The 27895-nt window shown below is 41.4% G+C and overlaps 2 protein-coding genes and 1 long non-coding RNA gene across 5 annotated transcripts; 1 reads left to right on the forward strand and 2 right to left on the reverse strand.

The window, feature by feature from the left end:
- Positions 1 to 32: 32 nt before the first annotated feature.
- On the reverse strand, positions 33 to 6179 carry npm1a (nucleophosmin 1a). The gene is made up of 11 exons (XM_037120410.1): positions 6018 to 6179; positions 4561 to 4640; positions 3593 to 3712; positions 3321 to 3414; positions 3081 to 3196; positions 2690 to 2766; positions 2047 to 2104; positions 1885 to 1962; positions 1671 to 1781; positions 1494 to 1568; positions 33 to 1153 (listed from the first exon to the last, which is right to left on the reverse strand). The coding sequence occupies exons 1-11, from the start codon at positions 6064 to 6066 to the stop codon at positions 1103 to 1105; spliced, it is 909 nt and encodes a 302-aa protein (XP_036976305.1). The 5' UTR covers positions 6067 to 6179; the 3' UTR covers positions 33 to 1102.
- A 3067-nt stretch (positions 6180 to 9246) lies between these two features.
- kcnip1b (Kv channel interacting protein 1 b) lies at positions 9247 to 27650 on the reverse strand. Of its 2 annotated transcripts, none has more exons than XM_037120660.1 (8): positions 26745 to 27650; positions 11925 to 12049; positions 10994 to 11063; positions 10834 to 10904; positions 10638 to 10745; positions 10437 to 10541; positions 9991 to 10053; positions 9247 to 9323 (listed from the first exon to the last, which is right to left on the reverse strand). In XM_037120660.1, exons 1-8 carry the CDS (start codon positions 26830 to 26832, stop codon positions 9276 to 9278), a joined length of 678 nt encoding a protein of 225 aa, XP_036976555.1. In that variant the 5' UTR covers positions 26833 to 27650; the 3' UTR covers positions 9247 to 9275. The 2 variants fall into 2 exon arrangements, with proteins under 2 accessions (XP_036976555.1, XP_036976556.1); XM_037120661.1 differs by lacking the exon at positions 26745 to 27650 and adding an exon at positions 16790 to 17972.
- On the forward strand, positions 11980 to 16859 carry LOC119031883. Of its 2 annotated transcripts, none has more exons than XR_005078735.1 (5): positions 11980 to 12110; positions 14919 to 15028; positions 15640 to 15745; positions 15864 to 16047; positions 16730 to 16859. It is a non-coding gene; the product is annotated as an uncharacterized LOC119031883 (long non-coding RNA). The 2 variants fall into 2 exon arrangements; XR_005078736.1 differs by having other exon boundaries at positions 11984 to 12110; positions 14893 to 15028.
- Positions 27651 to 27895: the final 245 nt, after the last annotated feature.

The following is a 27895-nucleotide window of genomic DNA, read 5'->3' on the forward strand; positions in this document are numbered from 1 at the left end:
AGAGAGTAAGAACAATCACAACACTTCCACAATATCATTTTATTATTTAATTAATCTTGTATAGCACATTCAAACCCACACCATAATTAAAGACATACAAACTTTTACTTTGAGGAACATGGAATGATCTTCTGCTTTAACAGGCCGTACAGATCAACACTTTCGTAATGTTACTTTTAACAGGTCAAATGACAACAGTGGATTCATTAAACTTGAGCATAGGTGGAAATGTCCAAGAACATTCTAAACATCTGCAAGTTCTGGGTTGGAGTTAAAATCAACTCATTTTTGAAAAAGAAAAAAAAACCAACCTTGTTTGCAAATTCCTTCATGCATTCAATCACTCAACAACTGGCCTGTTCGCTGTAAGTAGTCATGGCAATACAAAAACAAGTGGAACAGACCAATCTGCACTCAGGCCAAAATGGTTTCAAAATCATTTCCGGACGGTAACAAATCTGAAGAATTATAGAGAATACGCCTACATGTTCAAATGTTTTCAAACTGAAACTAGGTGGACAGTTTGTAGCCATGGTTTTTCTTTCACCTTAGGAATCTCACAACAGCATAAACATTCAAAACATTCCAAAAAAAAGTGCAAAATGTTCATGGTAACAAACAAATTAATATTAAATCAATATTGTGATCGTTAACATTTGATGTCCACCCACAAAAATTCAGGCCTTACTAAAACTTAAATGGTTTGAAAATGGCTGATAGTTGATGTTTTATAGGCTGTTGAGCTCTGTTGGCAGTCTTGTGTGTGCTTTCAGGTGGTGTCAATCTGATGCAGTGCCATTGTTCCTGCATGAGGGCCAAATCAACACTAACTGTCTTACAGAAAGAAAAAAAAAAAGATATCCTCCACACTCATGGGCCAAGAATCTAGTGAGAATTTTATTTACACATTTACAAAAAGATGCAAATTTGTAACGTACGTCTACATCACCATCTCTCTAGTCTCTTCATACAGGAGGAGGGCCGGACAAGACTTAGAAATGAATGAAGTGTGAGGCACAGAGTTTTGGCTTCAGAGGGGGTTCGAGAGGTGCTATGGGTACAAACAAGTCATAAAAAGAGATGATAAAACAATGGAGACGAGTTATTTAGCATCCTTCATTGTCTGCCTCCACTTCCACAGCTCCAAAATAACCTGAGGGAAAAAACACAAAGTGTCTGTTAATATGACGGCATCACGTGTTTAATTATAAAGAATCAAACATTTCTCGATTCTTTTCCTGTGTACATTATTTTATGACATGCCCCTGCGCAATATTGATTCTACATCACTTCCACTGCTTGTGATTTTAAAAACTTGGGAGCCCTCTAGTGGCAGAACACAGCAGGGAACCAACAGATGCTTATTTTTCCTGCCATGCAATCTGCACTTAGTAAATGTGGCCAGTTCTGTTCTTCATGTTAACATGTCTTTGTTAAAACACCTGATAGTCAACAATGTGTATAAAATACTGCACTGTGAACTTGTACTGTACCTTGGAATCTGAGACTCTATAACTGTGCTTCACAAAGTTCTCAAACTTGGGCTGGATTTTGGGTAATGTTCCTCCCTGTAGAATAAAAAACAACAATGACAAAGAATGAGTGTTTTAATTCATTCAGGACAAGAAAAAGGATTGTAATAAAAACCAGATAGATAGAAGAACACCAACCTTCTTCAGTGACTCAGTTATCTTGGCTTTAATCTCAGGAACTGTTAAATCTGTTTTGGGTGTTGGTGGAGTTTTAGGGGACTTCTCACCTTTACCTTTAGGAGTCTGTGGCTGTGAAGGACATCAAGTTTAGATATTAGTAAAAATACATGGATAAGAGAATGTCACTATGTAGCATATAACAAAATGCCAGTCAATGGAAACTGATAGTCACCTGTTTCTTGGCTGGAGTGTTGGGTTTCGAACTCTTGCCATTCTGAGCAGGGGCTTTTTTGGATGGCGTCTGCTTGGCCTGAAACAAAAGACGTAGCTGTTAGTGACAAAAAGGAAAGGTCAGTGACGCTCCAACTGCAAAGACTGTGAAATAGGTGCTCACCTTAACAGGTGACTCTTCATCTTTGCTCTCCTCATCTTCATCATCCTCATCATCATCCCTAAAAGACACAGGAAAAAAAACATTTCAATCAATCAATCGGCAAACAGACACGCAGGAACCAGGGACATCTAAAGCCACACCTGTAAATCAAGCTGATAGAGCAGCGTTACCATCACAGAGGCAAAGCACCTGTATCTTCCAGTCAGACTCACTATCAAATAGTAATACAACCGTTTCCAAACAACTGACAAAGTGTTTAACATGAACCAAATCGCATTAAAATTTCACTGGCAGATCATCAAGATCAAGCTGATGAAAGATAAAACCCTTGTTAGCTGTACAGATGCATGCCAGCTGGCATCAGGATGAGCAGAATCAGGTTCATTTCCCAGCAGAACGGTGAACTCGACATGCAGTGAAGCTATTGTCTGTCTGAAGTCCAAAAAAGTTCTTTATGACAGATTCTTCTTTACAGTCTTACAGTCGCTACACCTTAAACAGATTAAATATCTCTAGAAACATGTGAGTAAGGACAAGCCAAACATGTAGCGACACAACTGAAACCAAAATGTTTTTTTAGAAGGATGGAAAAAAATGGTAATTCAGAAAAGTTAACATGATGTGCATGCAGCTCAACACTTACTCGTCGTCATCATCATCATCATCGTCGTCGTCATCATCGTCGTCATCGTCATCCTCGATGTCCATTTTCATTTTCTTCTGTAAGGAGGAGAAAAAAAAAAATTAAGGTTGTGGCCACTCGAATCTGGAAGAATTCAAAACTAAAGCAGTAAACGATGCAGAACTGCAACGATTAGTCATTCAAGGAGTTATAAGGAGCTATTTTGATAATCCATCATTTCAGTAATTGAACAATTCATCACCTTGGAATGCACTGTTATGATATTGTGTTGAACATTTCTCCCAATATTTAGACATTTTAAGGACAAGGTGATTAATTGTGAAAATATCAATAGACCAACTGATCATGAAAATATTGTTAGTTGCATTTCTGGAGAGATCTAAAAACAAACCTGAGACTTGATGGCAGGGGAAGAAGCAGGTCTTTTCTTGGACGTTCTAACATCTTCCTCCTCCTCTTCATCATCCTCGTCATCATCTTCGTCAAAGGACTGATCTGCCTCCATCACTTTAAGAACAATTTAGAAATGTCAGGTTTAGGTTGTAGCATTCTAACCAAAGTTAATAATGCACAGGTCTGTATCAGACACTGCAGACTTTATTTAATAATTAAAATCATCGTATATACTTACTGACAAGGTGCTGTCCACTGATATGGATGGGACCAGAACCCGACTTCAGACGGAAAACTGCTGGGGGTGTGATTGTGAAACCGCCAAGACACACCTGCAACAAACACTCGCATTGACATCCATGTTGTACAGTGCTGATAGGGGCACACCACTCTCACTGGGTGCTCTTAAGAGTTAGAGGTTCAATGACTTCACACAGAGCAGCATTTAAAAATAAAGAGTATCAATTTTCTGACCCGACACACTGTGATGACAAGAAGCAGGTCACTTACACTTGGCAGGGTAGAGGGCTTCAGTGAGACCAGCACTGCCTTGATTTTCTGACCCTCTGTGTCTTGTCCTTCTACCTCCACCATGTGCAGTTCATCTTTCGTGCTGGCGTCCACACAGGCCTGGGAAGAACGAGGTGACGTTAGACTTTAGTCAGAAACTGAAGGCAAGTTAAGCTTGTGTCCTAGTCAGTGTAATCTTGCAGTCCCTTCTCAAACAGTCAAATGGTGCAACCACACCCAGGAACTATGCCAAGAATTCACCGTACACTATTATTTTCTTCCTGTTTCTAAAAGGAGTGTTAGCATGTTTGTATCCTGCAACCACTGTACAGAACAAAGTTAAGAGCTGACCTTATTAGAGCGGCACTTATTAAGACTCCGATTGTGTTTCGAGCTCAGGCGTGTAATTATTCTTGCGTAGACAGTAATTATTTTGTAAAAGAAAATGAGCACAACTTCAATACTACGCACGAGAGGGTGGTGCAAAAAACGCAATCACTGCATGAAACGGGATGCTAATATCGAACTAACTTAATTGCAAAAAGCAATCAGCAATTCAATTTATACTACAAATTAAAATTTGGTTGCACTACTAAATATACTGTTTGCTTCATTCATATTCTGCTTCTTGCACTACATCCAGGTTGCAGGAGAGCTTATTCTTCAAATGTTAAGCAGGCTGCCAATAGAGAACATTTCTCATTTGGTCAACCATGGGGCACTGGACGCCATGCCATTGATTTTTATGTCACTTTAAGCGTTTTAGTAGGTTTATTTAATCAGCTGTCAACCTCTGTGCACATAGAAAATCAATATAAGTCAGAAATAAAAAAAAAAACAACAACAACAAAACAATCAAGTCCATTAGCAAAAACGCCAAGAGACATTAGCAAACAGCAAAAATGGTTATTTAGTTGTAGTTAACATGTTATATATGTATTACTATAGGCGCCCCAACCAGTACTCACCATCCGTAGATCCAGCTGATGCTCAAAGTCATCGTCCTCAGGATTGAACACCACCTCCTTCCCAGCTTCCAGCATGCAACCTGATGGAAAGATGTCAAATAATGATATAGCATGTATATGGAAAGAAGATCACACATCCTGAGATTTTTTTTTATTTTTTTTTTAAATCTGTGACAGACAGGAAATAATGAGTATAAAGTGCAATACTACAAACGCACACAGGAGGGAGCCAGACACACTAATGATGTGAATACCTCCACATGGCCTTTTTCCCCCACATGGCCTCAAGTCCCCTCAGTTAGGAGACACAACTCTTAATAAATTTCACTTAAAAACCACGTGGTGCAAATTCAGCAACACAACTATTGATCGTCCTGCTTCCTAACAAGTAAGTGTTCTGACACATGAATATCATTTTATTGCACTTATTTAGACAAGAGTATATCTTTTAAATATGTTTTTTGTTAAATCAAAAAGATTTTTACTGCTCATATACTTAAGACATTAACATATACAGTGGCAAATTCACTAAATTGATTATGCACCTGTCTGGAGCCCGATTCTCAAAGTGATGAGGTATTTTACAGATGATTCAATGCCAGAACAAAAATCCTTTCCACATACCACATGTGAAAAATAGTTTGGATCATCTCCCTAGTGCATCACATTATTTTTCATTATTTAGAGCAGGAGAGTGTATTATCCTGCAGTTTCCTGTCTGCAATGAAAATCTAAAATTATGTCTTCATAAATATAACAGTTTCCATCTCATGAGGGGAAATAAACATATTTCAAGCACAGAAACTTCTGGAAGTCATGCAGGTAGGAAGTCTGACTTGATAACTAATTCACTCACAGCGATACTGTGGTGGTGAAACATAAAAACCTTACAGTGTTTGCTGGGTCAAACGAGGTGAAGGGGTTCTGGGTTAGTAACCCAGAGGAGGACGTCAGCAGCAGCTGTGGGTCCACATGTGTCTGAACCCACGTTGAGTTAGCTTCCCCACCCCCACGACTAGCTTTAAAAACCCGTCAGTTCTAACATTAGCTGCAAATTCGCTGGTTAGTAAAAAAGAAATGTAACCGACACTACTGAATATTTTCCACGTGTGGCGCGAAGAAAATGCTTAAATATCAACACTGTTCGCTGAGCATGGGCGCCGCCATGTTGGTAAGTTAAACACGTGTGTGGGCTAATTCGGCTGCTCGCTCATTTAACCCTCCTGGCTTCAGTTATCATGTTCTTCCTAATAAGATATTTAATAGACTTTAAAATCATATAATATGTCAGCACAAACAGTATCTTTCCATTACACAGGACCAAATGCAGCTAAGTCAAGCAGCTAGCGGTTACGTTTACTCGTCTTCTCGTCCTGACATCAGCAGTCAAACACGAGGAAGCGACACGTTGAAAACCGTTAAAACCAACCAGGAAACATGGAGGAAGCGCTTCTTACCGTAAAGGAAGGTCTGCGGCGCCATCGTTTCCTCGTCTAAACCGTTCATTGTGGAGATGAAGTCGCTGACAACCTGCTGCTTGTCTGCGGAGGGAGAATAAGCGCAATTCCTGACGGATGAAACGACCAAAAAGTGGGACTCCGCCTCCTCCCCGCCTCGGCTTCTTCTTCCTCTTCTTCTTCTCTGGACGCGTGGACCGGAAACAGCGCCACCCAGCGTACCACAAGGTGTAGCGCTCAGCACACAGGGTGGTTTGCTTGTTTTCTCTCAGTCTCCAGTGAAGGTTTTTATTAGTAATTGGTGTTCATATGTTCATAAGCTTTTTGTTGTGGTTGAAAAGGGCTAAAATTCTGATGGTGAAAAGTATTGGAAAAAATATTTTTCTAACTAACGACTTGTCGGGCTTCCCCACAACAGGAAGCTGTTATAGGAGAGTGGTGAGTTGAGTTCACTTTACGGTAGCACTCTGGCTAAGCTAGCTGCTGTTTGATGCTTCGAACTATGTGCTTGGACCCTATGTGAATTGTTGCTGAAGTCTGGTGCTGTACTGAGCATTATTTGTGTTTTTTTGATAGTGGTTTCTTGTTGGAGGCGTATACTGCAGTGTATTGTTATTGTGTTATCGTGTCTTTTCAGAGATTGCTAAAACTACGTAAGCTAGCTTTCTGAAAACTTGATCTCTTGAGGGGGGTCTTACTCTGTGTCACAGTGTGTTAGACCATGGATTAAATTTACACCGGAATATCCCTTTAAGTGGAGTTGCAGGCTTTAAACCTCTGTGTGGGAGTGTCCTTACAGAGTTGTCTGCAACTTCAACAAGTCCAGTTTCCAGTACCGTACATTTATAAAGCGTTGCTACAACAGAGTTCTAAAATAAAAGAAAACCACTTTTAATATGTTGATTAAGGTTATTAGTCATCCAGGTCATGGTAAATCTAAGTGCTGTATCGGGGGAAACTGGACTTGTTGGAGCTGAAGACGACTCTTTAAGGACACTCCCACACAAAGGTTTAAAGCCTGTAACTCCCCTCCAGTTAATTAGAACTGAAGAAGCCTCTTGGATGAGAGGTGAGACATCCTCAAGGAACTGAAACACATTTTGGACCTCTGTTGTAGCAATGTTTTGTAAATGTACTGCACTGTATATTTATGCATATGTACTCTGAACATGTCTGGTGAATTTGAGGTGTTATGTAATCCCCTTCAAATCATTCCTTCAGGTTGCAGAAGACAATACCTTTAGCTGTTCACCTTTAGCTTTTAGAAAATAATAGCTAAACCACAGTATTTACTAAAGTAATAGCTTCTTCCAGTCACACCACATATAGAAACGTATCATTTTCTAAATGTTCGTGCACTATGTTTTGTTAGTGGGATACATTTTTTTGAGCAGAAGGAGTTATCTAAAGATGACTAGATGAAAATGACGAGCACATTTAGCTGGATCATCCAACTCAGACCTCAATTTAAAGGCTAAATTACTGTGGGGTGTTATTTTGCTTTGCATGCATTTTGTTTTCTGTTTAAGTAGCTCATCTTGAATTACACATATGGGGGTGAGAAAAAAAAACAAAAAACTGTGGCAGATGGATTGGGATCTGGGGATTGCGAAGGCAGCGGCATAATATTCTCATAATTTTCATACACATCAACCCACACTGACACCCTGTGTGAAGTCAGCTTCATTTCTTATGCATCCAGACTCATTTATTTAGCTTTTTTCTTTGATTTATGGTTAAATTACACTCTTTCTTACCCATAGACAGACACACAGGCTACACACACCCCTTAAAATAAATGTAACAACACCACTCAATTTAAGAATTTACATATTTATTCTTATGGCTTAAAATGAATATTCATTTTTTTTTTTTTTTGGAGATCTAACAACTCTGTTCCGAACCAAAGATTTCAGGGACCGGAGGTTGTGATGTCACGCTGATGTGTCTTACAGCAAAGAGCTGCTCCACAGACAGCCAAAAGAACAGCGATGAATATTTTAGGGCTTAAACTACTACATCCTAGTGAGATTTCTAATACGGGGATGCTTTCCGACGTGCCCCAACTCACAGGAAACCATCTTCAGGATTCACCATGTGTTGTCTGCAGCTGCACGTCAGTGTGACATCACAGATCGGGTTTGGGCCGGAGGAAGCAGTGCCAAATGTTGACTTGTACAGATGGTGCTGCCCTCCGTGTCATGAAAACATCACATTCCAAAGCTGACATTCAGTGGTTTTTCCCTGCAAGATTATCTTTCACATACCCGGATTTCATTAGACTGGCCCTGCACCTGCCACCACACCAATATTTTTTTCTCCCATCTCTGATTTCAACTGTGTGAATAAAGATATTGGTTCGATGACCACAAACCTCTTTCTGACTATTCAGCAAATGTGTTTTCCGCGGGCACTTCATCGTGAAATCCAACATTTACGCACGTTTTCCCAACAATACTTTGCTCTGTACATTTTTGACGACACACACCGATTTTGACCACAAGAAGCGAAGCAGCAGGTGAAAATACTCAAAAAAGGATTGAATTCTTCTTTGTTTCCACTAAAACACAAGTTCCAAAACAGACAGAAAAGACAGACGAACGCACCACACAAGACCCACATTTTGACTTTCTACTGAAAGCTTTTGGACGGACTCTTAACAAGACAGACTCAGCAGGCAAGTGACAGCCAGGTCCACACAGAAGTACAGGGGGGTCACCACGACAGTGGAACCAACAACCTGACATTTGAAATATGCCACACCATCCCGCACTAGATGCATGAGATAAATACAGGCGTCCTTATGGCCAAATTCCCATAGCAAATATCTGGATCATAAATCAAAACCTCTGCAAAAGCATGCATTTATTTTGGACGGAGAAAACAAAACAAAAAAAAGTTCTGCTGATTGAACAGGAGGTCTTTGCTGGTCGGGAGCACTCTAATCGTTAACAGGCCAAATCTTCGAGACAGGACCGAGAGTGATGTGTCCAAGTCGGTCACATCAGTCACTTTGTGTTCGTGCGGAGAAATCTCTGCAGGAGAGAGTGTGTAAAGCATTCCAGTCCAAATCCCTTCGTTCAAGTCACCGCGGGGAGGGGGGGGCATTCTACCCAGAACCACAAGCTGGATACGGATCGGGAAGAGGAGGAGAGATCGGACATATTGCACATATGCATCCACCCACACACACGCACTCACACCAAGCCCTCTCTTTTTTTTTTTCTGTGTCTTTGTCTCCGTCACCTCGTCTTGTTCCTACATCACGTTCTCAAACAGCTGCATGGATCTCATCATGGTTTCATCCTGCAGGGAGGGAAGATGAGCAATCAGGGAACAATGATGCAATTTAGTCATGTGCTGTAGCCTGTATAGCGTATGTATAGAAAGGTATTGTCTAAATAAGTGCATAGAAGAAAATTTACATTCACAGTTTAAGTCTGTTTTGTGTGCATGTGCCTCATTTGGACTCTGGACATTTGTGTATTTATGTATTTTTTCATCTTGTAAATCTACATATAGTTAATATCTACATGCACAGTTTGGCTTGTAAGCATCATTGTAACGTATTTCTTTAAATAATTATCCAATCTTCATCATGTATAAAAACTAAAAGGTCCTCTTATTAGTTTGGGGATTTTAAACTGCATCTCATTGCTTTTATTGTGGCAGAGGGCTCCAAAAGAAAGTCAATGAACCTTTGTGCCTAGATTAAATGTCACATAGGGACGGCACAATGGAATGAGTTATTAAATATACAAAAAAAAAAAATAATAGGTACAAAGAAACATCAGTTCATTCTAACCATTGTCATCACATGTGAATGTGTTAACACAGTAAGTAGTAGCACCAAGAATGAGCAAACTCCCAACAGTGGAGACAACGCTAACATCTTCATTTGGGTGACTGTGATTAATATATTTTTATATTTCTTATAGTGTCATATGGAACGCAGATGTAGGACGATACATACCTCCTGACAGGCTATAACAAACTCCTCTAAAGTCACCACTCCATCCTTGTTTTTGTCCATTTTCTGTGAAAAAAAGCAACAAAATAATGTGAATCAGTATCAAATAGAAACACATTTTTAAGTCATTGCTGTGGCATTGTGTTCCCATTATATAATATAGTGTATAACTATACTATCTCTAAATTCTTCACCCCAGGGACTTTAATCTGTAGTGATATAAAACTTTATAAGCCTCATCCAAAACTTGTAATATATGCAAAGAGCCTCAATAAAACTGCAGAGGTTCATTTTGGAAGCTGCTGGGGTGCGATGAGAGGCATCAGGAGTTGAGATGTTTTTTTCACTCATGCTGTGCAAACACAATGGCTTTAAAAATCACCCCTCACTCTGAAAAATATTTGACTTTTGAATTTCTTTTACGTTCATCTCATGTATTAGAAGTTAACCTGAAAAAAGGCGTCCACATGCTGCTGGGGGACGTCTCCTTTTAGCGCAGGGTAGGTGTACTTGCCCATCATGTCATAAATGGCTCTCACGATCTCAGTCATCTCCTGAAAGAAGAAGAAGAAGAAGATTCACACTGCGATGAAACTTGGCCTTTAGATGACACACAAAACACCATTCAAGAAGTGAGGGCCCGGTCTCACCTCTCTGTTTATGTAGCCGTCTCTGTTGATGTCGTACAGGTGAAACGTCCACTCGAGCTTTTCTCTCAGGGTTCCTCGCAGCAGTATGGACAAACCCGTGACAAAGTCCTGGCAGCAGTGAGACAGAAGACAGATTCAGACTGTAGGTGGAGGCGATGGTGTGAGTCATAATTAACATGAAATCATTTGTTTTTACCTTAAACTTGATGGAGCCGTTGTTTGTGGTGTCAAACGCATTGAAGAGATAATGTGCATACATGCTTGCATCTGCAACACAAAAAACACATTTTTAAGATCTCTTGCTGTCAATAAACCTCACAGAGCATTAAAAGAGATGTGAAAACAAAGCATTGTACCTCCGTGAGGGAAGAACTGTGCATATATGTGTTTAAACGTCTCCTCGTTCACCATACCACTTGGACATTCCTGTGTAAATAACATAAATGAATTAGGGATAATCTGCCCAACAACGTTAATACTTTATCCTCTGTTTGCTGTAGGAATTCACCACATACATATAGTCATGTGACCATAATCATATATATCATTTGTCCCTGGAGTATCCAGAGAAATATTCTATTTTTTTAATATTAGTCTTTACCAGCTAAACGTTAGATGTCACTGTATACATGTTTCCATTCACTTCCCGATCGGACTAACAACCTGACATGAGTACTGCACGTGTGGGCATGTCGACCATCTTGGACAGCAATTTTAATTGAACTAACTAATGGTTATTTCGGACAACGCTACATGGTTTCCTATCACAGAATGTCATTATTTTGAATTCAATTCAGTTCAAATGGGCTTTATTAGCATGGAAGCTCTAAGAACAATATTGCCAAAGCATAGTACAGCCAAGTACAGTTTGGTTGGCACACATTAACAGCAATATGATGATTGTATGAAACATGCTATGCCACACAGCCATCTGCAGTAATCCTGAGCAAATGTAATCATTACCAGACTTAGCAAAGTGGTTTTAGTGCAGTTCTGAATGTGGTTTGTCCACGTGGTGTTGCCGTACCACACGGGCCAAGATGGCCGACGTAGGGAAAGCTTGTATTAGCATTCACAGCTCTGCTGGCTTTAAGTAGATCTCATAGATCTGTTTGCATGGCTGTGGACTCTTAGTCTCGTTCAAATAGAAATCCTCTGGATACCATTAGGGGTAAAAGGGTAAATGTTTTCTTTTGGAATTAGGGTGATCCAGAGCTTAAGAATTAAAAAATGCATGCCCTGTGTACCAAAGTATTCTAATGAGACAATCAGAAAGTGGCTGATTACATTCTTGAAGCCGCGATAGAGAATCTGCAGCTCCTGTTTGGTGAAGTTGGTCTGGGCTTCCAGCTGCTCGAGGCCCTCTGGCCTGTGGCACACTGTCGTCATCTCCAGCTCGTCATCTGCTTTATCTGGAGGGAGGAAGAAGAAGAAAGAAGGAAGGAAGACAAGAAGAAATACATCTATTACCAGGTAAAGACCTCTGCAATTTCTGTCTGACATGTGCTCTTACCATTCTTTGGATACATGAAAACTGTAACACACAGCAAAGAGGACAAGTCAGCAAAAGTGTGAGAAGGTGAAACATCAAAAAATGTGATTAGACAGCAGAAAGAGGGCTCACAAAGCAGCAGAATGATAGGACAGTGAGAGGCTCGGATAGAGGTAAAAAGAGATAAAAACGATGGATTATATCAGAGCCACATGTTCCCTCCCCTCAGGGGTTGAGGGATTTTATTAATGGCTACATGAAGCACGGTATCGGCTGCTGAGGAGATGGATGGTGGTTAATGATGTGAAGCCTTTTGGTTCTGCCGCGGGGGGCAAGTGTTTGTTACCGTGACTGTCTCCCGGCTCCAGGGCCAAGACTAACATCCTGACATCAGGCAGTGGACACAACACACACACCAGCGAGTTCAGCAAACATCCAGGAGAAAACATCCGTATAAAGAGCTCCCTGGAAGACTTTATTGAATTCTGGCAGCGGCGGAAGCCTAAAGTGGGCCGATCGCACACATTTACAGGCTTGTGTTGGTGTGTGGAGCTGGTGTGTGTCTCTCGTATGAGATATTGTGGAAGTTAGACCAATCTCCATATGCACATGTGCTGCTGAGCCTGATCTCCCAGACCAAGTGGCATTAAATACTTTAAATGCTCCGTTCTCACCTGGGTTGATCAGATCCGTAAATCCCAACTGGTCCCTGAGATCTAAGCAATATGTTAACAGACACCAAATGATTTTTTACATGCTATGTCCTTTTAATTTTTAATTTTTTTTTTTCTAACACATTAATTCCTGCCACAGTGAAATGAAAGGTGACCGGCAAGCTATGACTCCAGCTGTGTCAGCATCAATTGGCTCAGTCGGCCTTGGAGAGAAGAAGATTAAAATGGATATAATACTCCTGCTTTTGGATATGGTGCTGATGACTCATTTCATTTCAGCCCGTTAAGCAGCGGTGTCAAGATTAATCCTCGACACAGGAACTGTATCTAATGTCGTGCATCCCCTGCCAGAGGGGGTCTTAATTTGAAATTTATATCAAATATCCTGTTGGTTATCCAATTCTTTTTTTAAAGCATGTCCCAGAGGCGTCAAACTGTGTGTGATGATAATATGAAAAGTAATCCCTCATCAGCTGCTTTTGTGTTTTATTTGTACGAGAATAATTGCTTCTGCTTTTATCTTGAAATCGTCCTCGTTTGGATCCAGTTTGCTATTTTCTCGATTTCACTTTCAATTCATGCACAACAGTATAAACTTGCAGCCGATCACATGCGTCCACATGTGATTGTTCAGATCAAAGTCGAGGCTTAGAAAATATGTAGGTTACATACAGCATTTATGAGCCTATACGCTATTAGGTGTGTGTGCTAATATCGAGATAGTATGAAATTGAAAGAAACTCATTTGAAAGAGATCTTCTTCATGCACAGAGAGCTATTAGAATAACCTGGAGAGATAATGTGCCTCCTGGTGTAAGACATTTTTGAGAGATTAGCACATTTGGAGACGGATTTCCTGCCCTCATTTCACAGATTATCCCCCTTTTTGGCTCCATCCTCTCACGGTTTTTTGTTTCCTCTATTCAATGCTGAACTAGTGGGGTATATTTAGAATATTTACTGACACAGAACAGCGTGTATTTCTGCGCAGCCTTCACTCGATCTTCCCTCCATCTTCCTGTTGCGATCGCCCTGACTCCTGTTGTCATGGGGATAGACAGCCAGGAGGAACATGAACAGCGGTGCGTATACTGGGTCAACCCGACCAAAAAGAGAAAAGGTGTCAAACACAATTTGTGCAGAAGCCCCCCCCCTCGCATGACAGCAAAACAACAACGGTGTTGCTTTGCTGCACTTGTGTGGATGTATTTTTACTGCCTGGGTGCAGCTGCCTCCCTGAAAAATACAATGTGTCGATCAGAAACAGATGAAATGGGATGAGGGCGCGAAGAGGAAACGGGCGGAGGTGTTGATTAGAGGAGGGATGAGACATTGGGAAGACGGGAGGAGGGCGATGGCGGAGTGTGAAAAATACATTTTTAAAGAGGAGAGCAACATATGGCCGGATAGCATACACAATATGTGTGTTGGACATAAAATGGGATGGAAAGACAAACACTGGGCTATTGATCTCAGAGGCGTGATGAGGAACCAGACATATTGATTTTGAATTTGAGGTTTTTCTAGTAATGACTAGATTTGAACCACCTGGGGGTTCGAAACACTTATTGGGAATAAGAATATTACCAGACGACAACATGATCTGATTACCGGTGATGGATTTATGCTCGGAAGTGTGCAGAAGAAACTAATACTGCAGGCGCTTGATGCTGATATACAAGGCAGGAGTCTTGATGTAAACATTTATCTTCATGTACCGGGAGAGGGGGTGTTATGTGATGAAGTAATGGAGATAAGATGGTGATTGCACAGACAAACAGCAGCTCTGTCATGCAAAAACATGCACAGATGGAGAGACTGGGTTCTGAAGGTGCTATAGGTCTGAGTGTAGCTTTGATTGGAGTCACTTTTGCTTTACTTTGTTATTTTGGGATGTACAGTTACAGGATTGACTTTAGTTAGATGAGAATATCGATGCTACTCTCATGTCCGAATAGTAAATATAACATCCAGCAGCCATTTAGCTTAGCTTAGCATAAAGACTGGAAACAAGGGGAGCAGCTAGCCTTGTTCTCTCCAAAGACAACTACATCCATCTGCAAGCACCTCTGAAGCTCATCCATAAAAGGTTTTTATCTTGTTTATTCTGCCCAGTGACATCCTGAAGTCCCTGCTTGTTGCCTTGCAACCTCATGTTGATGACAAAACTCCAGGAAGTAACTGCACCCGGCCCCGCCATTAAAAACACAACATGTCAATTTACGGTGAGTGAGCTTTTTAGCTGATCTTGCGTGTGGAAAAAGCCAAGCTAACTGCTTGACCCTTTGTACATTGTTTCTGTTAAGCTAAGCTAACTGGCTGCCGGGGGTAGCATAGCTTAGCATAAAGACCAATAAACAAGGGAAATTGCCAGCCTAGGTCTATGCTGGTTTTTCCAGCAGGTTTGCTCCAAACAAAAGTCCCTGCTTGTTACCTTTCACCCTTACAGTGATGACAAAACTCCAGGAAGTTAATTTATTGCACCCAGCTAAAAGTTAGCCCATCTCATAAACCTCCATGGAACCACATGGAGCTAGGCTAACTGCTGACTGCTTTCAGACTTTATGCAAAGCTAAGCTAACTGGCTGACATGTGATTGGTATCACTCTTCCTAAACTATTCCTTTGGTCTGAGCCCTTTCTTTCCATACTTGGGTTGTGACACCATAGATACTGGTGAACAAAAAAAAGATTTGTTCTGTTTATAAAGTACATTTGCAGTCTGCTCAGTGGTCTAAGATGTAGTACTGTATGTTACTCTGGCTTCTTTTTGTTTGGATCCTGCCTTGACCTACAGTATCTCTCCGCTCTGTGTCCTATGCTGCTGTGACACTTAGTTTCCCTCCAGGGGATCAATAAAGCCTTATCTACCTTATCTCATCTCGTATACCTGTGCACGGCTGACAACACAGGACACACTTTAATGGACCTAGGGAAAAAAAGGTGAGCTCAGTGTATTTTTTTCCCGTGCTTTTGAAAGGCTTTTTATCAAAGTGAAGGATGAGACGATCCCATCACATCTGCGTAAAAACGGATACAGAGCATCACCCTCTTCTCGCAGGTCCTACGACGGAGGGTACAACTCCTTTTTGTTCGCCGCTTCACATATATTTTTATCTCTTATTTCATGCTGCCATAAATTCGTCATTCATCCCGGGCTGAGGATTGTTCACACTCATCCTCCCGTGCCCCTCACAACCCAGTCTCCATGACAACGAGGATCTCAAGCATAAGGCCAGGGAGAGGTATGATATGTGAGCTGCGTGTTAATTCACATGCTTCCCTCCAAACCTTCGCTTCCACCCCCCATCCCTCTCTCTTTCTCTCTCTCTCTCTCTGCTTCACTTACTCACTGACTCATTGAACAGACACCCACATGTACACACACACACACACACACACACACACACACACACACACACACACACACACACACACAATAATAATAATAGAGTGAGGGGCAGTGATTTTGCTCTCTGGTTATTTTTTTTTTTTTCAAGGACACACTACCACCGGGGGGTACGCTGTGATCTCTCCATCATGACCACAACATACTGGTTAAACCTCACACACCCGCATCGCTGCTACTTCTTTGAATTATCATTTATACATTTTAATGAAGAGAATTAACACTTGTAAATAAAAAATAACGTTGCTGCTACAGGTTAATGCACTTTACATGTATATGCCATTTGGTCACATATGTAACGTTAGGCGATCCATTTTTTTTGCTGTTTTCTGACTTCAGTGTTCAATAATTTACAGTCACTCCTGGGAAATCTGGCACATATAGAAATATATAAATGTGCAACATATGGCAAATAACACAAAAAAACAAACACACATGCATAATAAACTACAGTTGGTCCAAATGTGTATCTGATTGTTTTCTTTCTCATTCTTCTCTTTCTCTCTCTGTCACTTTAGCTTTTCTGTTGCTCTTTTGTCTCCTCTCCATCTTTTTCTCCCTGACCGGTGTCGACGTACCTCTGGACGGTCTCCTCTGCTTGGTCTGCATGGTCAAAGTGCCCACCACTGCACCCATGTTGTCACCGTGGAAACCAGTCTGGTCAAACAAACCCCAGAGAAATAACAGTCCTCTGTTTGTTTCACGGTCTTGTCAAGCCCCGTCGCTCTGTCTTTCTCTGTCTTTCTCTGCCTCCACAGCTCCACTGGATCTTAAAGAGGGCTTCCACCCCCCTCTCCTCTGGTTGGTTCTGTCACTGAGGGACGACTCTCCTCCTTTTTGAGCTGATTCTCGTGGATTTTCTGATCTCTTTCTCCCAAACACACTGGCAAGCTGCTCCTGCCTTCCTGCGCCACTCCCTCCTCTCTGTGCCTCACTCCACTCATCTGTCAGCTTTCCCCCCCTCTTTTCTCCAGCCTCCCTGCCTCCTCATGCCTTCATGTTGTTGTGGAGCGCTGGTGGTAAACCAATGCCGTGCTCGGTAATAACACCCCTGACAGACGAATGGTAACAGGTGAAGGTCAAGCTGACAGAAGGGTCATTATTTATTTCTGTTTTTTTTTACCGCCCTGACACACACACGCACACACACACACACACACACTCAACACAAATACTCATGATGACTTCCGTTCAGTACCACTCCAAATTAGCGCTCTGCTCCCTGCCACATGGTTTCTCCCGTAATGAGCCCTGTAGATATATGTTAGCTGTGACCCTCTCCCTCTTGTGCTAATGTGAAGGCCACCGTGGCCTAAACAAGCCAGTTAAGATGTTTAATGGTGCCAATTAATATTCATGGAGCGACTTCGATTTCTATCAAAATGAGACTGTGTGCACAAGGGGGGAAGGAAAGCAGTCGGTGTGAGTGATGTTTATGTCTGTAAAAGTGCTCGGCATTGAAACTCGAACAGCTTTGTCGGGAGCAGAAGTAAATGTTAATTATATTATAAGTGCTTTGCCCACTCAAACAATATCATTCACTGTTGTAGAAGGCGGCTTAATGAGTTTGAGACAGATTCAGCCTGATTTAGGATCTGATATGTTATCTGACAGGGATTCTTTGTGTAGCTCAGCCAAAGATCTTAATGAGCTAATCTAAGAAAAGGACATTTTTTTTTAAGAGCGATCGCTTTGATTTACGAGAGCACTACAGCACACTTGTTAAAAGAGGGTGGAGTGAAGCAGAAAATATGAATGTCTTTTTAAATATTCCACTGGCTGCGGACCAGAAATGTAAATGCTCTCCCCGCCTCGTTCTTTTTCTTTGTAGTGTGTGTGTGTGTGTGTGTGTGAGTGAGTGTGTGAGCTTCAGAAAAAAAACCTCTCTTGGTTTTTAAAAAATTCATGCTCTGCCATTTTTTTTCAATGCCGTTTTCTTGTTTCTTGAAAGTTGCGTTCCACTTCCTCTTTTACAACCGTAGAAAAGGAGCAGGAGCCCTGAGTGTGTGTGTGTGTGTGTGTGTGTGTGTGTATAAAGGTGTCTGGTGACATCGATACAGAAATTCATGAATTTGATATTTATTATGTCATGGTTACATAATCCTTGGAATCTCGCCTTATATCTGCCATGTGTTGGACTGAGCATGCAGATCACTGGTGTGGTGAAATTGAAGTTGTGTGTGTGTACATGTGGTGTGTAGAGGGCAGTCCTGAGCTGATACAAGGCAGATGCACTGATTAATCCAACATGAAGGCATAATTCTGATAAATGCACACCTCTCTCACACTACCTGTCCCACCATTTGTGCTAAACTCCCTTTTCCTGTCTGCTTCCCAAATCAATCCATATAAATATTGCCACACAAATATTCATTACTTTTACAACCCGGTGTAAAAAAAGAAAATCAGCACAGTCGCTTCATATCTGGACCATGAAGCAAAAAAATATTATCAGTAATATCTTAGATGTTACAAACAGTCCTTCCTCCTTAAAAAAGAAGCCTCCTGACACACATTCAGACAATTGCAGATGGAGAATTAAGTGTTCAGATTACTTTGAGTAAACCGTCGTAATCCCCCACGACAGATGTCTGGAACTTTTTCTCTCGTCATCCTGCACTGTGACAAGCACCAGCAGGCGGGGTTAAAGGGGGTGAAAGGGGGATGCTGTCTCACTGGTTGGCAAAATTACAAAAGATGCATCCCTGTTGTTGAACTGAACTGCCCCCTCCCTCTCCATCCACCTGTCAGAGAGAGAGAGAGTGCAGCCTGTCCTCATCAGAAAAAAAACAAACATATAGGTCAACTGTAAAATGAGCTTATTAACACCCATAGTTGACATTTCTTGTTAGGCAGTGACCTCTTGTGGCCATAGGAGTTATTACAGCGCTAAAGGAGGATGTCAGGCGAGGTACATTGCTCAAAAGTAGTGTGTGATATACACGGGATATTTCAGTGGACTATTTGCATTTCACTGATGTGTATTTTGAATTTGAAAGGGAATATTAAATTAAAAACATGATTCTTATTGGGATTTAAAACCAGTACTATGTACCTGCTAAGTGGAGGAATTTATTTGCTATTTATTTGTAGTTCATAAATACATTCAAAAGCTTCTAATTTTATTACTCTAACAGGTTAGCAGGGCCCCGCTCATAGAACTACACCCATATACTGTACAGTAGATACATGGGTTGGGTTTACAGTTACATAATTCTTGCTAAATATACCATCAAACCTACAGTTGTGTGTTGAAACATACGCATCATTAGAAAGCTTAATGTCCACATCCAGGACAAGAACAGTGCTCCCACTGGTCCATCCCCCCCGGTTAAGATGAACAAATCACCCACTGACAAGGACCAAGGACACTGCGCCGCAGCCCGACTTACTAATGGCTTCATTATCTGTTAACCGCTTCATGTTCTACTCAAGTTAAAGCCCATTATCGGACTGAATACATTGGGAAATGTGCTCAAAATCAATTAAAGTCATAATTTTTTCAAGAAGAGGGATCTATGTTTCTTCTGTGATGATCTGTGGACAAACCGCAACAGTTTCAGACCAGATGAGATGTTCCCCTCGTTATGCAACGACTCCCATTACTGAATTATTTCATCTCCACTGCTCTGCTCTTCACCTGAACATCCCCTCTGTCTCCTGCACACTCCAGTTGTGCTTCAAGTGATGACGAACATGGATTTGACAAAGGGAAAAAGGTTACACGTTGAATGAGTCTTCACATCATTCAAATGTATATGTAGTTATAGCAACTGATTGGTTTAATAATCTGCTTTTCTATGTTTGATATGATTATAAATGTGATAGCTTGAGGGCTGTTTGACTGGTCAGACAAGTTAATAAATTGGGTGAGTAATGGAAAATTAACTCTTGATGAGAAATTTAGCATTAGGGAGATTTAACGCCACCATATTTTAGCTATTTAAAATGTATATTGCAGTGAATATTTCTTAAAACCCACTACCAATATCAGTAAGATGTTTCTGAGAATTCATTGTTAAGAATAAGAATTGCATGATGTGACATAATAACGATAGCGTAGTTTCCCTGTGTCTTTAAAATTAATATTTAAGCATGTCAAAAATTGGGGAAATTCAATTAAATATTTATTCACTCATATTTAAGTGCTCATAGTGCTCGTACTGTACCGAGCCGTGCCCTCGAAACAAGACTGTTATTCAGTGGAAAAATGTGCCACCGGCTGTATTTGATGAGATGGATTACATTTTAGAGCACAAAAAAAACGAAAAGGAGCCAACTTTTGACTGAGGAAACACACAAAGTAACACACAAACAGACACAAAACTGCAGCCTGGAAGTGTCCACACATTCAGAAATACACACACGTTAAATACCATTTGCTCACATAATATTTGAAAGTGAATAGAAGTGATTTAGTTGCCATGATTGTCTTTAACTTTATTGACTGACAGCACACATTCCCTTTGTGTGTTATGTTTGTGGTGTCACTCTTTGAACAACAGGTGGCAGCAGAGTACAGTGTTCCCTGGTAACAGTCAGCAGCTCTGGTGGCCATTGCATCAAATTCTTCATGCTCATGACTAAAATACAAAGGGGAGCTAAACTGATCTGAGAACAGCAACATAAGAGCGTGTGAGCTGAACGTACAACACCTCGCAACAATACATACATGTCACATCATCATCAGAACAATATTCTCCGCATGCTTGTTCGTCAAAAGTGTATTTTGCATTTAAAAGTCAGATCCTAAAAACAATGAGGCCGGAGAGAATTAACTTTGAGAATGAAAAAGACACGGCGGAGGCAGGAAAGACAAAAATAAACCCAGACGAAGACAGTTACATAAAAGTGCGTAGTGAGGTGATGTAAAAAATTAAAAGCAGAGACGCACGCTGTCAGCTCCGATCCACTGCCTCTACAGCCACAGACCAGGAGAGAGAGGGAGTGAAAGGAGACGGAGGAGAAGGAGGTTTTTGGGGGAGAACAGTTTACAGACTGAAGGGTGATGTTGGATAATTCTACAGTGTGTTTACGGTCATAGTAGAAGTGTGGTGGAAGTACACGCAGGCTGTAGATTTGAGTCAGTCTCTGTAGTTTGCGATGAAGTGACCCCTGCTGCAAGGTTATGCACTCGGAGTGCACATGTGACTTGTAATGGCAGGAGAGATGTGCAGCACAGGGCAGGATGTTCGGTTTCACCTTCTCCTCACCACACTGTTTCCAGTAGAAACGTGTACATTACAGTAAAAGCAAAGAAGTCCAAATACTTTCATGGTCAACAAGATTGTTCTGTTTGTAAGAAATGGCCAGAATTGAAAGGTAGTAACAAAACTATATGGAACCTATGGAAATGTTAATGTCTCGACGCCAAGGACATATACTGTTGACACTTGTTGCTCGGTGACTCAGTGCTCAGGCAGTGTTGGATTTCCTCAGAGTCGTGCGACCTTCTGGATTTAAAAGCTCACAAAAGCAAAGAGCTTGCAAAACATTTTGTATCTTCTTGCAAGTTATGTCTCTTTTTCGACAGATCCATACAAATTGGTACATTGGCTTTATGGCTGTATTTAAGTGCAAGTTGTACAAAGTACAAAATGTATCCAGCTTATAAAAGATATGCTATATATGTTATTTTGGATGATGCCTCCTGGCAGTACAGGAAGAAGTTAAAGTAAAGTAGCTTCACTGGCTACAACATAAGTGCTAAGTGATCATTAATTATAATCAAGCAATTTAATATATATGAGTCTTAAAATGGGTCTTTCTGCATGATGAGTGCTAATATCTTTGGTGCTTTATACATATATGTATATGTATACTTTTGCAACATTACATAATTCAGAGTAATTCAACATTTTTGGCATTTTGGACTTAAAGTAAAAGATCTGAGGGCTTCTTCTGCCACCGTCTGTACATCGGAAGGAACTGTAGCTTCCCCCACTTTTAAATAAAAAATAAACGTAAAAAACTCTTTTCTGATCCACAACTCAAATCTTCCTGTTGGTTTACAAGCCAAACACATTATCAGTGACCTGCCTGAATAAAACTATGAGCTTTTGTATGCATGTAAACTGTCTTGATAGTGTTGGTCAGCTGCACAAACAACAGTCATTCTCATCAACTTTACATTCACCTTACCTCTCGCAGATTAGAGCTCAACCATTTTTAGAAGCAGGACTATGTAGGACAAGAATATAAAGTTTGGTTTATGGGTATAAACACTCGAGACACAGGAGCCACTGGGGACCTCGGAATAACTGCAGAGTCAGTCGGCTCGGGGCCCGAGGCGAATCTCTGGCTCTGTTTCCACAACTCTGACACTCTCGCAATGTTAAAAAGGTCTGAAAATGAATATACATGCAGCTACAGTTGTAAGTAGAGCACTTTAAAGGTTAACAGGCAGCGTTTTTACAGTTCGTGTCACTATATATATCCGAGTGTGTGCAGGCAAATGTGCATAACAGGCCAAACTACTGAAGATACGTGTGTGTGTTGAACATGAGGGACTTTTTTCAGTCTGTCTGACATGCTCGCATGTGTGAGGTTGAATATGCATGCGTGTGCAGGTTTTCATGTCGTCCTCCATGCATATGATAGCACGCAGGACCTCTGCGCCATCTGCAGAGTGGAGATGGTGCTCTGAGACGTGATGATGGGCTAATTGAGCAGAAGTAAACGTTTCAACCTACAACCACAGCGAAAGAAAATAGGTTCAGGACTGAAGGTTCATGGACATTAACAGAAACACACAGTATTCAGCTTCTTTTTTGATGCCCTAGCTTAAGAAGTTTCTTCTAAATTGCCTTGTATTAGACACATGTGCATGTAAAAGGTGATAACACATTAGGGTAACACCTATAAATTAAACAAATCCCACTGTGAGCCCTATTTTAGATGATATATAACTTATTAATTTGACCAGAGGAAGTTAATTAACTCAGTGACATTCAATAATGGAAAGTGAATGAAGACACGGCCTCTGTACGGCTCAGCGCACGAACATCTTAACCTTAAATAACAAAAAGGGCAGCGCCGTGAGCTGCAGTCAACAAAGCACACGCAAAAGAAAAAGAGAGGAGAAGCAAGCCAACATGCACGGAGGCACGAAGATGAAGGAACTCGATGTTCTGTAGAAGTCACACGCCAGTTCATCAACTAACTTTGCGAACACAGAGACTGGCGCAAAAAAATTACAAATCTCTTCCCTCAAGATAGTTTGTGTGCTTGGATTTCTACATTTGTTACATCTACTTTGTATTTCTGCAATTAAATCATTTGTTTGGGCACTTCAAGTCTCTCATATTATACTTGTACTTAGGTATGCATGACACCGTGTGATTCACTTAGTACTCGATTATGATTTAAAAAAAGTAACTGAGTACAATTTGAATGAATATCCAAAACTTTCATCTGCATTTTTGTAGGAGAAAGGCTAATGAAAATGCTGACAAACACAAAAAAACCACAGAACCCTGCGGCAAAACTCTGATTGTCAATAGTTTTTCCAAGAAAATGAAAACGATGCAGTAACTGTATAGACTTCTCCATAGCTGATGTACTTGGCAACTTATACCCCAAAACAATCTCAATGGGTCGATGGAGTAGCACTACAGGTAAGAGGGAAAATATGTATTGATTTTGGGGGGAACTATCCCTTTAATCACAACCTCCACACACAGGACAACATCTAAGTGTATGGGGTTTTTTTTTTTCCCCCCCTGACATTATTACTTAACTTTGTCAATAAGTCCAAGCATTTAAAGACGAGCTCCTGACTGTAAAAGTAGGTGCAGAATAGTTTCTCTGTTATATAAAAGGACGGATCGTCTCTGAGACACTTAAGATCCGTGGCTGCAGTGCGTGACCCAGATTGTCAAACCCATTCCGCCATAAGTAGGCTGCATTACTTCGAGAATAGCTCAGTAGCTGACGAAGCCACACAGATTGCCACTGTCGGCGGGTTTCACTGCATCACACTGAAGTTATTCATATCAAAGTTGTGCCACGTACTGTAAAAATGCACGTAGTGTAGATGCTTTTGAAGTCAGGTTGATTTTTAGCGGCGTCCACTTGGAAGTGGTACTTGGACAACCAGGTAACAAGATAAAGTCAACTGTGACAGTTCGGACAGGCGATCTGTATTAAGGTAGCCTAAAGTGGATCGATCTTTGCTATTGATTGTCAATTGCATACTCATACTTTTCACAGAAATTGTAGAAAACAGGACAACCAGACATGCTTCTGTTAAGTTGTGTTCTTACAGCCAACCTGCTGTTTTACAATATCAGAAAACAGAAGAAAACATATCCACACTTATGTTTTTTTGACATTGCTGCCTTATGATGTGTTTTTTCTGTCAAGTTCACTTCATTTCCCTGTAAAAAATCAATTCCTGGCAGTGGATACACTTTCAAACAATTCAGAGCATTGTAGAAAGAGCATCCGAATGTTTTCTAGTTGAGAAAAGAAGCAGCCGGGTTCAGCAGCACTGCCTGCACTGACCACAAACAGACACACTGGTGTGCAGTCTGCATCAGAGCACAAGGTTTGTTTCCTTTACTCATATGTGAGAGCAGCCCAGTGTGTTTTATCAGTCGTGACTGATTGCAGCAGCACTCTGACTCGGTGACTCAGCATTCGTTCCTCTCCGTTAAGGTGAAAAGTAACTTAACCGAAGGCTGACGGAGGGTTCGAGAGCAGCAAGAAATCCTTTTAACGCCAGTGTGATGAACATGACAAGAGGTGGAGAGTGCACCGCAACTGTTGTCCAAGGGGGGAAGTGTACGGATGACACACACGTGATGTTCTGCTTTCAGGTTTTTACACAGATAATTTAGGAAACGCAACAAAAAAAAAAAAAAAAGCCCTCATCTACTGGCACATAAAAGGTAGGCTAACTCAATAATTACTGCAATTAAATGTACATTATTCACAAAATGAGCCATTACCACAGTCTCTCTACCTGGATACAAGTTATAGTGAATAGAATGCGTTCTGTAGGGAAGCTCGAGGCGTACTGGCGGAAATGAAGACGTCAAAATGAAAGGATAATTGCCAATAATTTTGAAATAGGACAACTTCGCATGACAGTGTTAAATAACCTCTTCACATTTTAGCTAGTTATTATAACAGGAATGCAAAATCATGTGCAGTTATGGTCTAAAGCAGATGTTTCTCATGATGTGACCCCTTAAAACATGTTGTCGGGTTTACAGATCCAGTAGTTCGCCTCCTCAGTTCCTCTCAGACTCACCTGAGCCGCCCTGATGATATTGCTATTTGATATTTATGCAGCAGGACCGAGTCAACCAATGAGAGAAGCGTCCCGGAGCAGCTGACGGTGCTGCCAAGCAACGGCAAACACTATAGGCCTTTTAGCCCAACGTTAGCTAGCACGCTACTGTGGGGAGAAACTCAAAATCTCACAGAGGAATGGACAAACTGTGCTGACGGCGTCTGCACAGGCTAAACTCCCATTTTGTATATGGCTGCTTCCACATAAGTTCACGTGAGGGGGGATACAGCTGCAGATCGATGAAGCGAGAGCACTGAAAGTCACGCCCCGCTGCTGCACAGAGTGGCGTTCTCTGTTTATTCAACACACATTAATATTAAACACGCTGAGTGTCCAAATTGCACTAATTCCAACACTAGACAGTCAAAGCAGAGTTCGAACAAAGAGCGAGTTTTCCTCCTCAGATTTCTTTCCTCTGAAGCCATTTTAAAAGCCCCAAAAGGTGAAAATGTGAAATATTTCACCCGAAAAATATGAGAAAACTGGAGAGAAAATGAGCTATTATGAATAATTTAGCGTAACAGAAATATCTCACTAACCAAACTCCCGTGGTTGGATGCCGCTGGCCTGTTTGTTAAAAGCTACAAACCCTCTATCCTCATCTGACTCATCTGGCCTGATGGCTCAATATAGCAGCCACCAACACAGCACCACTTACAGTACAAACCCTTAATAGTTTAAACTCAATCAGCAAGAATTGTCTTGCATCGCCAATCTTACTGTTACATCTGCTGGTTCTGGTTGTGTTGTATTTATATAACCGAAATTCTCACTGGCCTACACTTGCAAAAGAAAAAGGCTCAGGGTTTTGCTCAAGGACAATGTGACAGCGCACATGGCTGCTGATGAATACCTGCACTTTGGCTGTTGTGGGGAGAGAATCTTGACCTTGACCGCATGACAATATAAAGTGTGCAGTCTGTATCACACTGCAACTGAAACAGCTTTTGAAAGAGGAAGCTAGTTGTGTTATTCGGCTGTAAAAGTAGAGTTCCTGGACTGGAGACTGCAGCTCTGGATTTGTGTGTGTTTTTTTTTAAACTCATTTTTGTCAGGAAACACAACGAGAAACGCACACAGATAGACATCCTTACGTCATATTAAACGCTGGGTGTAGGCCTCTCATCAAACGCCTTTGTTACAAACAAATACACGTGAAGAAAGTCATGAATTTGAGTGAAACATGTACAGAAATGATGATAAATAAATTTGCGTTGGGTGACAAACCACAGTACCTTTCGTGAGGGTTCCTGAGACCAATCTCTGCAGGGACTGGATTAATTTGAGCACCCCCTGCCTGCAGCGGCTGGTACAGCCAGCCATCCTGAGGGGCCGACGAGGGGGGGCCGAGTCTTCACCAGAGAGTGGCTGTTTCTCGAATATATCTTGGTAATGGATCAAGCTCGCAAGTCCCTCCACAGTGTCCTTCAGGGAGCTATATGGTGCGATGTCCTGAATCCAGAGATGAATCTGCCTCAGTCGTCTTTGTTGTGGAGCATCTTTAGGTTCTTTAAGGTAAAAGCGGTGATAAATGATAGTTCAGCAGCAAAAGTAAGCTTCTGCTGTATCTTACAAGAGGAAACAATGCGTCTTCTCCTCCCACCAGTCCAGATGAACGAGATACAGTTCACCTACTCACTCAGAAAACGGATGCTCAACATACAGGCACATGCTGTGGTGAAAGTTTAAGAGGCAGGTGTTGAGAACAGCGTTAGAATTACCTATCAGAGTCAGAAATGCTGAATGGAAAATTAAAAACTAATGAAAAAAAAAAAACAGACCTGCATGTCAAAACTTTTAAAAAAAGCAAAGTTGTGTTCCGCAGACCAACACGAGCCCGAAGATAAATTATTGAACGGACTCCAAAAGTAGAAACGCGACGAGCCGCGCGCCCCCCTGGAAGTTCTGTCCGTCTGTGAGAAAAGGAGTCCAGTTCTTCTCGCCTCCTTTTCTGTATGGATCTGATCACTCTTTCCCTCTCCTCCTCTCTGTCTTGTCTTCTTTGTCTGTGGTCTTTGAGAGGTAGCACTTTGTCCTGCGGTGCATGTGTGTTTTCTGTGTGAGGTTTTCCTTCTGAGCTGCAGTGGGAGCCCTGCGGCTGTGGTCTGTGGAGGAGCTCTTGCTCTGGCACTCTCAGCAGATCTGTGCTGCAGAGAGCGCCACCAGCCACCGCTGTACCCGCCCTCCCTCCTCCGCACTCCCTCCTCCTGTCTTGCATATGTGCTCTCTCACTGTCAGTCGGGCTGATGCTCATTGCTCTGCTTCTTTTTAGAGTTGGTGCGCGTTAACACGAGCGAGTAAATAACAAGGTGTGAAAACAAGTGAGATGTTGATTTGAACCAGAACTCAGATTCCTGTAGTCCAAGTTTCTCATTAACTATTGCAT

The sequence above is a fragment of the Acanthopagrus latus genome, chromosome 13 (genome assembly GCF_904848185.1).
Source record: "Acanthopagrus latus isolate v.2019 chromosome 13, fAcaLat1.1, whole genome shotgun sequence".
In the NCBI taxonomy this organism is placed as follows: domain Eukaryota; kingdom Metazoa; phylum Chordata; class Actinopteri; order Spariformes; family Sparidae; genus Acanthopagrus; species Acanthopagrus latus.